An 11350-nucleotide genomic window follows, 5' to 3' on the forward strand; every position below is an offset into this window, starting at 1 on the left:
ATTAAAAAAAAAAAAAAAAAAAAAAAAAAAAGAAATGCAGTATTCTCCCTGCACTTCCTCCAAGTAATCATCATTGTTTATGAGAGCTGAATCATAAGAACATAGGTAATACAGTAATCAAAAATATCAGATTTTTATGTGCCTTATCAAAGAAATAATAAAACCTTGTAGTCAATAATTACTTAACAGGACAACAAATCAGAGACAGAGTATCTTAAGTCCTCTTTTTACACTCCAAAAAGGGCTTCATTAAAATTGTATTGGAAATAAAATACTCACGTGCCCCAATGTACTTTAATGGAACAAGTCTTCTGCATCATACCAAACCCCTGCATTTCTTCAGTATCATCAAAGTAGGAATTCAGAAGTCCTAACCCTTCTGGTTCAGTAAATAAGTCAATTTGACTAACTCGGTAATCCTAAAAAAAAAAAAAAAAAAAGAAAAAAAGAAAAAAAGAAAAATGAATACATGTATGATAGTACACCATGTATTAAACTCTACAGTAAGCTCATTATTCTTCTTTTCAAATAATTAAAAGAAGCTTTAAATATACACATAGATTGCACAGATCACCTGCCACTTTATCCCTTTCCTGTTTTCACCCATGACCTAATAATATATGATCTTTCGGGGCAGACACATTGGTTTCGTCATGTATCTCAGTGTTACGTTCAAGCAAAGAGCACCAGAAATGTATTTTAGAGTTTTGGAACATAGTTATTTCTCTCATCCTCACAGAGAAAAAAAACAAAAACTGCTTCGCTTTCCTTGGTAACATGAGTTTTAGTTCCTTTGCTCTCCTGTGACCGTCCACGTCCAGGGATACTGGTTTATAGAGTGGTTGCACTTGGAATCTTCCTCAGCTGTTTTGTGCCCATAAGCCCCCTGTGGTAACTCTCCTTGACTATGATGTCGGCTTGGTCTAAGTCATAAAGGCAAAGGCACACGTTTATGGTGATTTAAATCTCTACACTTTAGTCACTATTCCATGCACTGCATGTCCATCAAACACTCTACAAAAGGCCTCTCTTGGCTGAGTGCCTGAGCCCTGACTGAATGTTTTTTGAACCTCTTCTGTGTTGCAGAGCGAGGTGAACTGAGGTACAGAAAAAATGGTAACACTTGGGTCAGTTTAGGGGCAGCTCTTTCAAACATTAACAAAAGGAACAAATCTAGTGAACTGAAAAGGTGACCCCCTTGAATATACGTTGTGACTTATGTTTATGTGTCAAGAAACCATAAACACAATCTGTAAAAAGTTACAATTCATCACATATTAGGAGCCATAAAGTATTCCTTCTCTTTAACATGACACCATTCAGAAAAACTTACCCCAAGGAAATAAATCAGAAAATGTATACATTATTAAATGCACAAAAATGTTCATGCAGTATTATTTAAGGTAAGTTTTTCCCTAAGTCCCACAGTAAGAAGAAAGGTAAAATAAATGATAGCACATCTTATCAATGGAATATGATGCTCAGCTAAACCCCAAACCATGTAATAACATGCAAAGCATTAATTCACCTTAGGTCTGCTATTATCAGGGGAAACAGGAGGCCTCTTTACCAATGTGCTTCATTTCCCTTAGCCCACCTTCCTGGATCCCTAAATCCCCACTCCACCAGATCCTAATATCTGCCCCAGATGCAAATCATTGAGAGACGTTACAAATGGGAGTGTAACCTTCAGGAAAGTGCTATGGAGAGAGAAAAAAAGGATTGAGAATCACAGTTTTAAAGGCAAACAACACTGTACCTGTATTATGATTTCAACTATAGAAAAAGCAGATTATAATATGGCCAAGAAAGTAAAGAATTCAGAAAAATGCAGGGAGGACACTTAATGAGAGATGGAATTTTGGATGACAGTTTAAAATATTGTTTTATTACCAAGACTATTTGAGTAATAAAAACTGCAGGTAAATTATCCCACTATGACATTTTAAAATGGTGTTTCTCGTGTCTTACATAAGGTTCATCACTTTATGTACTTAAAACTAGTAAGAGGGCTTCCCTGGTGGCGCAGTGGTTGAGAGTCCACCTGCCGATGCGGGGGACACGGGTTCGTGTCCCGGTCTGGGAAGATCCCACATGCCGCGGAGCGGCTAGGCCCGTGAGCCATGGCCGCTGAGCCTGCGGGTCCGGAGCCTGTGCTCCACAACAGTGAGAGGCCCGCGTACCGCCCGGTCCAGGAGGATCCCGCGTGCTGCGGTGCGGCTGGGCCCGTGAGCCGTGGCCGCTGGGCCTGCGGGTCCGGAGCCTGTGCCCCACAACAGTGAGAGGCCCGCGTACCGCAAAAAAAAAAAAAAAAAAACACAAAAAAAAAACTAGTAAGAGATAAATCGTTTAGAATACCAATATTACCATCTAAGTCACTCAGAAATGTTGACCCAGGAAACAGGTGACATTTTCCTCCGCCAAAAGCTGTTAGTCATTCTTACTCATTCTCATTTTGGAACATGGCTTTTTTCCTTATTGTACCCCAACACCCATGTCTAGTACACAAATGGAGTTTTTTCACTTGGAACATACCTTTTACATTTTTTTTTTTTTTTTTTTTTTGCAGTACGCGGGCCTCTCACTGTTGTAGGTAAAGAATCATCAAATCCCAAGAGCCATGAAGAACTGATACAAGTTCCTCAACAATGAATAAGGGACCAAGAAATTTTTACCCAATCCATAAAGTGGCCTTAAATACCTATTTTTCTAAAAACCCACATGAAACGCCAGAGTTGATCAACTGAATTATCTTTGGATTATTTATTTTTCCGAAACAGAACTCCTGTAAGCCACTCAAGGTAATAAGAACTCGCACAGCAACCAAAAAACTAAGTAAAAGAAAAATCTGGCCCGTACTGCGCAACAAGAGAAGCCACCGCAATGAGAGGACTGTGCACCACAATGAAGAGTAGCCCCCGCTCGCCTCAACTAAAAAAAGAAAGCCCGCACACAGCAACGAGGACCGAATGCAGCCAAAAATAAATAAATAATAAATAAATTAAAAAAAAAGAAAAATCTGTTCAGGACTTCCCTGGTGGCACAGTGGTTAAGAATCCACCTGCCAATGCAGGGAACCTGGGAAGATCCCATGTGCCGCGGAACAACTAAGCCCGTGCACCACAACTACTGAGCCTGTGCTCTAGAGCCCACAAGCCACAACTACTGTACCCAAGTGCCACAACTACCGAAGCCCGCACACCTAGAGCCCGTGCCCTGCAACACAAGAAGCCACCGCAATGAGAAGCCTGCGCACTGCAACTAAGAGTAGCCCCCGCTCTCCGCAACTAGAGAAAGCCTGCGCACAGCAAGGAAGACCCAACGCAGCCAAAAATAAATAAATAAATTTATTTTTTTTTAAAGAAATATCTGTTCATACAGAACTCATCAAAACTAGGAGCCTGCGCGCCCGGAGCCTGTGCTCCGCGACGCGAGAGGCCACAACAGTGAGAGGCCCACGTACCGCAAAAAAAAAAAAGCTAGGTTATTAAGTAAAATACATTTGCAGATGGGAATGGGGGGCCGGAATGAGAAATTTACCTTCAGGATTTATTGTGAAAAAGATGACTAACCAATTAGAATGTTTCTTAGTTCTAATTCTTTTAACATGTACAAATGTTTAAAATACAGAAAATACATCCATAAAACACCACATATTTGTCCCATTTTTATCATAAAATGAAACTCTCTCTCAAAAGAATTATACCCAGCATTCAATAAATATTTGCTGAAAGAATGGATGAAATCCAGTTTGCCTTTATTAAAAGCTTACTAATTTTACCTACCTGGACCACAAGTCTGATTGAACCAATCACCACAGGCTTAGCCGACTCTGCCTCGTCATCGTTTTTTTCCAAAATATCTTCTATATCCCAGAGACCAGACAGTTCCAATTCTCCCTCTTCTAAGGGGATGGAGTGTCCTTCAAAATTTGGTTTCTCATACAAAATCCAGCTAAGAATAAAACATGGCAAAACTATTAGCCAGTCTTGGTGAGAGAGATTTTGAATGTGCAAATATTCTGGCCAATAGCCACTATATATATACCATATATTAGTGGCCAATTCTCTAGCAATTAAAACAGCATAAACTCTCCCTAAAACTAAAACTTCAGTGGGCATAATTAAGCTCTGATAACTGAAGAATTTTATCAGGATTTTAGAGAACTTTTGACTGTCAATATGAACATTATAGAGCTACTAAAGTTTTATAGAATTGCCAGTTGGTGGAGACTTAGTAGTATGTCAGATAAATGGACGTTTATTGCAATTTTTTCCTTTGTACGTATGTAAACAACACTTCTCTTGAGGGATTTTAACTTATATATTAGAACCATATCAATGGATATATTGAAACAAAGGACTACTACATGCATGTTAACGGAAAGCATTTTTTCCAGTTTTATTGAGATCTAATTGACATATAACATTGTATTAGTTTAAGTTGTACAACATGATGATTTGATATGTGTATATTACGAAATGATCACCATAATAAGTTTAGTTAACATCCACCACCTTACAGTTACAATTTTTTTTCTAGTGATAAGAACTTTTAAGATCTACTCTCTTAGCAACTTTCAGATACACTATGTAATACTTTAACTTTAGTGACCCAGAAAGCATTTTTAAAGTATTCTTACCAACAACATACAAACACTAAAGAAAAACCTCATGACAATATATGACAGTGCTGGTCTTAAGAGAGAAGTCAACAAAAGTTGAAGAATCACTATTCATTAAAGACAAAATAATAACTTTCAGTTTTCAAATTTAAGAAAAGCTAATTGTATTTTTCTAATGAATATGTTGAATATACAGAAAAATATATTAAAATATCTAAAACCTAAGAGGAAAGATGCTGCATATTTAATCAGATGGAGACCTAAAGAAAAGCTTAATAATTTTGTAAACCATAAATGTCTAGAGCCCTACACTCTTTCTTTTAAACAAGTTTATAAATAGGTACTTAAGATAAGTATTTATGCCAGGTAAGTGATTTTTTTTTAAAACCGCTTTTCTTTATTCAATTTCCTGTGTATTTCCTCGAAGCAATTAAGCTGGTAATATAATTGTTTCACGGTTTCTTTACTTAATAAAAACTACCTGCTGTCAAAAAGTTAGAAAATAAAATTTAGATTAGTCCTTCACTGAACTGTCATTAAAAAAGTTAGCAAAGATGTTTTTTCTTATAGAATTTTAAAAATTCTATCAACACGACTATGACCTATCAACATGAGTAGTGCAATTCTTATCAACCTCATTGAAAATTCAAAAACCACAAGTATATTATGGACTCTGGTGTTCATTAGTCCAAACCAACATTATGTGGGAAAAAGAAACTTATACTGCTACACTTTTCTGATTTTTCTAACAACAACATGCATCATTCCTATAATCAGAAATAACATTATAAACCATATTTCTTAGACATGAATTTCTTTTAGTATTCACTATGACTAGTATTGTCTGCCCTTTACATTGCTAAGGGCATAATTTAAAATAAGTACTAATGACCAAAAGGGTAATTAAAAATGTGAAACACACACCCTCCAAGTCAGAAACACAAAGTGTCACTCTTACCATCCTCTAACAACTTTTATGAGTACCACGGGAGAGAGGTTCCAAGAGCTGCAATCCTCAATGTCACTGAACACTTCAATGCACTCCTTTGAGATGTCGGGTTCACCGTATATCACCACCTAAACAAAGTGAGAGTGGTAGCATGTTTTACTGCACTTTAACAGATCAAAATGAAATCTAGACTAGGAATAGAAAATAATCTTACCTTTCCAGGTCGGGGATTGATTTTATTCTGGACACTTCCTTTAAGTGTCTGTAATCAGATGAACAAAAACACAACAAATAATTAAACTTTATGTAAAGTCCTCTTTTCTCCTCTCATGATCCTTTAAGATTGTATTTGCCTCGTATTTGTCAATTTGGAAACATGTCTACCTTGATCTATGCCAAAGTTGTCTTAAAACTCTCTTTGACGGGACTTCACTGGTGGTGCAGTGGTTAAGAATCCGCCTGCCAGTGCAGGGGACACGGGTTCGAGCCCTGGTCCGGGAAGATCCCACATGCCGCGGAGCAACTAAGCCTGTGCGCCACAACTACTGAGCCTGCGCTTTAGAGCCCGCGAGCCACAACTACTGAGCCCAAGTGCCACAACTACTGAAGCCTGCGGGCCTAGAGCCTGTGCTCTGCAACAAGAGAAGCCACCACAATGAGAAGCCTGGGAACCTCAATGAAGAATAGCCTGCACACAGCAACAAAGACCCAAGGCAGCCAAAAATAAAAATAAATAAATAAAAATTTAAAAACAAAACAAACTCTCTTTGACTCTATTAAAATAAGGGCTTTTTTCCCCCCCTCTAACTATATTTGACATTTCAATTTCTGCTCATTTAAATGCCTAGGATACTTCCACCAATCTGGAAAGTTCAGGGCGCAAGAGTCAGACCTATGTTTTACATCAGTTCACAGAACAAGAACTCAACTAACAGATTATAATTCAAACAATCTCAGTATAATTTCAAATAAACAGAGAAATTCTAATGGATTAATCACATATCTAAATGAGCTGAATCCATTTTATGTGTTCATATACATACCTTATCTGAATCTATAATTACTGTTTTTCATCACGTAACTAGTCTAAATAAAGTGTTTGTGGTATATTTCACAATGTACATTGCACATGGTTACTTTAATCCCTCCTTTTTGATGAACAAAATATATTTTTATATGGCTCCAAAACTAATCATTTTCAAGACCATCTGACCAGTAAAACCAGAAATGCCTAAGATAATAAAAATAGAAATTACACATGTAAAATTATTATAAAACATGGACTACTTTCACTGCTGACCAGGATGCCTATTCTAAGGACTGCCTTTGATCGGATCGCTCTTGCATCACACCAGGGTGGAATATGCCTGAAAGACCATAGAAAGGGCCTCAGTAGAGCATTATTACAGATTAAAATGCCATATGCTTATTTATATATGCACATTTCAAGAAGACAAGCTAAGGAAAAAGCCTGATATTTAAATAAAATTCAGGTAAGACATTAAAGGGAGAATAGTTATATAGTCAACAAAGCCCAAGGCTTAAAGAAAAACAAAAACAAAAAAATTTTTTTTTATCATAAAAAGACCTAGAGAAAGTATAAAGTACTTTGTTTCTCCCTTTTACTCCATTTGATTGGCTTTTTCAAGGGACTCCATAGGGAACTGTATATTCTGTTGTCAGACTTGTTGTCAAATAAGAGAGGTGATCTAAGAATGATTAAAAAGAGAGAATAATGCTGTAATGAATGGGAAGTGGACCAGTGGCAATGTTGTGCTTCAGAGAAATACTCAAAAATCTTAGGATTTCTAAGTGCTATAGGCTGATTCAGTTTTATCTGTTTACAGCAGTGGTTCTCAAAGTGAAATCCAGGGGTCCCTGGAGGGTCCCCAGTAATCCTGCAGGGAGTCTATTAGGTCAAAACCATTTTCATAATAAGAAGAGGTTATTTGTCTTTTTCACTTTCTTTCTCTCACAGGTGTAGTGCAGAATTTTCCAGAGGGTCCATGGCGTGTGATGACATCATTGCTCTGATGGCTACAGGAATGTACATTTGTATGTTCTAATTTTTCTCAGTATTAATTTCTAATATAATAGATGCCAATAGGCATAACCCATATCAACAAAAACTCTTTGATGTCCTCAATAATTTTTACTTTATATCTACATCTATGTGTGTGTGTGTGTGTGTGTGATCCTAAGAGTAAAAAATTAGAAAACTTCGGAGCAGAGAGATCTGAGTCTCTGCTGGAAATCCAACTATACATTTTGAAAGAGCTTCCAGAAGTGCATTCCATGATAGGCTTGTAGCAAAAGCTAATACAACAAATTCAAACATGGGGCAGTGCCCTGCACAAATGAGGAAGGGGGCAAGATATTTTCTGCCTGGATAAACTGTGTTGGATGTTGATCTACACTTGCCAGTTGCCTGGTTCACAGGCTGGGCAACAAGAATACAGAGGTCCACGCCTGTTTCTGGGCTTAGCAGAGCTGAGCTCTAAACCTTATCCGCCTCCCTCTTTCAACTTGAGTATCAAGCTTGGTAACGGAAAGCCACAAATACATATCAAAAACTGAGTAAAGAAAACAACTTCTAGCAGTCAGATAAAAGAAGATGGAGAAATCTTAACTGTTTCTCAAAATGGTATTTTGCCATCCTTTCTACTCTGTTACAGGAAAGTGCCAACGTAGACCAAATTCTTTACTCCCCAACAGCTTTGCAGGAAAATAATATCTCCCTAATGAAAACTAATTCCAGATAAAGAGAAAATACTTTATCAACCATGTGGGATAAACATTTATTGCTACTAAGGGGAAGAGTGAATCTCAAAGTACAAGAGAAACGGTTAGGAACAAGATTCCTCGGTGGAGGCTTTTCCAGGTAAAGGAAGCTGCTTCATAAATGTTCAAAATTCTAGGTATAGTATTGAGCATTTTTACACAGAACTAGGGAAGAAAAAACACATTATCTGTCTCTGAGCTCTCAAGGTACCTTATCTACACCTTTCACAATACAACACATAAATTCACAAGTGCCCTAAAATATTTGTAGCTTATTTTCCTTGCTGGACTACAAATGCCTTGAGAACAGAATCCAAGTACCTTTTCTCTTGGACTCTAAAATCCCTTGTACATAGTAGGTTTTCAAATATGTGATGAATGAATAAAAAACTATCAGACACGAGCATAACCATTTTTAAACAAATAACATGAATTGCTCATCGTCCCTTTCTCCTCTGACTTAAAAGTACCCCACATAATACTACGTTGCTACTTACTGTTGTATCTGATAATGACATTCCAGAAAAAGAAATGCTTGGATCAAACCGGGTGGATTTGAAAAGACCGGGGAAGTCTGTGTCACTGCTTCCAAAGCTCAGCAAGTTCGATTTAAGAACACTTTCAATATGATTAGCCTTTTCCATATCACCACTGTTCTTCAGTTTTGAAAATTCAGAAAATGTAGGTTTTGGCACGGGTAGGTTGCTTCGTGAATCCAGATCTTTTCTGGTTTCCTCTTCTGGCAGGTACTTTTCCACGGAGCTCGGACTTTGCAATCCCGAATGAGACGTATCTGACGAGTTGAAATTGAAGACCTTTAGGTTGCTGGGTGGCAGACTTGGCTGTTCTTTCTCTGAACCACAGGGTGGGGCACCCTCAGCCACGGGCTGTAACACGGAAGTCCGAGAAAGAGAACTGTTGTGAGCGGTGTCGAAAGATGTGGTCATGGTACTGACTGATGTTACAGAGGGAGAAAAGATTTTGTCTTGTGGTAAAGAAGATAACATGCTTGAGAAAAGTGCACTTTTTTCTAGCCTCGATCTCTTGACTCCACCGTTTGTGACATCCCTGTTCTCCTTGTCATTTACTTCTGGAGCCGCCAGAGGCTCGCCTTTCCCATTAGTGTGAGTTTGCAAGGAATTGAAAAGGACACTCTGTTCGGTGGATGAACGTTTGGGTCTCAGTTTGGATTTGGTGTCAAGATTCTGCATCAAATGTAAAGCCGGTGACATTTCTGGCTGGCCTTCCTTTTTCTTACCCAAACCAAAGGTAAACACGTTGGGATCAAACACCTTTTCTAAATTGTCCTCATGAATAGGAGGCATGGCGAAGTGAGGGGCAGGAGAGTTTGGCATCCTGGCCTTCTTTTTCTTCTGGGGCACACAAACTGCGCTGTCCATCTTTTTTATAATCTCAGTGAATTTTTCCATATCAGAAGAAGAATCAAATACACTATCATCACTACCAGCAGAAATGTTCAAAAGGCTGGCAGGACTGTCCTGGCCATTTACAACATTTTGATTGGGTCTTTGAGGGGTTTCTAAATGATTTCTGTTGCCAGGGTAGTTGGTGGTGCTGGATTCAGTCTTCAGGGGTTTTCCATTGCCCTGAATAGGCAGAGTTTTTTCTGATTCGGGCGGCATGACTTGTGGGCCAGATTTTGCTACATGTTCCTCTGTGCAATGAATGTGTTTGGGTGATGTGATCTTATTGCCTTGTACTTCCTCTTTCTGGGGAGTACGACTTGCAACGGAAACCACTTCAAGTTCATTATTGTGACAGCTTGGCAACTGTGCTTCTCTAACTTCAGAGCTATCTGAGATGATCCGAGAGCAGACATCCTTGGTGTTCTCCACAGGGAGCGCGAAGGACCTGACCGGGACAAGGACCTTGGATGGACACTCATTTCCCATAGCTGCCAGGCTGTGCTCTGGGGACAAAGGAGGGCTTCTTTCTCCCCCTCCTCCTCCTGCAAGTCTGGAGGAGGACATGTTCTCATTATTCTGATGAGACACAGGCAGAGTACATCCATTATGGTTTTCTGACACCTTTAGATCAGTGCACGGAAAACTGCTTACAGGAGCTTGAGCACGTGTGTCTTTGGGATCATCCACAGGAATGGGGGCAGCCAGTGAAAGAGAAGGCCCATTAGATGACCCAGCTGGGTGCTGTGAGTCAGAAAATCCATCCTGTGGCTTTGGTATGGCTGTTGGAGGTGAATCTTTGGCCTCAAGAATGGCAGGGCTGTCTTGTGCTGTATCAGCCATATTTTCACGTTCAACTCTTTTGCTGTCAGCAGCCTTTGAGTCATCCTCTCCTAAGAGCTCATGGTCCTTAATAGGAATCAGAGCAGTAACCACTGGTTCAGAAGGGCAGCCAGCATCTGTTTGCCCATCTACCTTATCACCTTGGTTAAGCTGAGAACCAGGAGTCTCCTCTTCAGGAACAGTAACTTTGGCTTCTGCAGAGGTTTCCTTCCCCAGCACACCATTCTGGTGACTATCTGGCATCACCTTCTTTTCAGGCTGCTCCATTTCCTTGGCTTTTTTGGCTAAATTCAGCTGTGCCCTCTCGACAAATGTTTTATTAGAGGCAGGAGTGTTCCTCACACCTCGAATGTCAGTGTGTCTTGGGCTACTGTTTGCCCGCTTGTTTTCAAATAAGGAGATTTTGGTGGCAGTGTTTCCTTTGTGAACTGGCTGGCTAAATGGATTATGCCCATTTCCCAAACTGCCAAGATTCTTCGGGGTTTTAAGATTTAGTTCCACATGTTTGGGCTTGGCAGGGCTGCAAGAACAAAGCAGCAAGATAAAGTTATTAACCTGGGTTTTAAAGTGAACTTACCAATTTATTACAAAACTGTGAAAAGCCAATATCTTTCTGATAGGTAACATTTTTTATGAAACTTTTTTTTTTGTGGTACGCGGGCCTCTCACTGTCGTGGCCTCTCCCGTTGCGGAGCACAGGCTCCGGACGCGCAGGCTCAGCGGCCATGG

The 11350-nt window shown here is 39.3% G+C and overlaps 1 protein-coding gene across 1 annotated transcript in view; it reads right to left on the minus strand.

Moving 5' to 3' along the window:
- CRYBG1 (crystallin beta-gamma domain containing 1) overlaps nucleotides 1-11350 on the minus strand; it is a 62838-nt gene that overhangs the window by 45209 nt on the left and 6279 nt on the right. The window contains exons 2-6 of the mRNA XM_007118742.4: nucleotides 8852-11141; nucleotides 5788-5835; nucleotides 5583-5701; nucleotides 3786-3954; nucleotides 280-419 (exon numbers count right to left, since the gene is read on the minus strand). Of these exons, the coding sequence (XP_007118804.2) occupies nucleotides 280-419; nucleotides 3786-3954; nucleotides 5583-5701; nucleotides 5788-5835; nucleotides 8852-11141 (2766 nt within the window). The remainder of the gene's footprint in view (nucleotides 1-279; nucleotides 420-3785; nucleotides 3955-5582; nucleotides 5702-5787; nucleotides 5836-8851; nucleotides 11142-11350) is intronic.

The sequence above is a fragment of the Physeter macrocephalus genome, chromosome 10, assembly GCF_002837175.3.
Source record: "Physeter macrocephalus isolate SW-GA chromosome 10, ASM283717v5, whole genome shotgun sequence".
Taxonomy (NCBI): Eukaryota; Metazoa; Chordata; class Mammalia; order Artiodactyla; family Physeteridae; genus Physeter; species Physeter macrocephalus.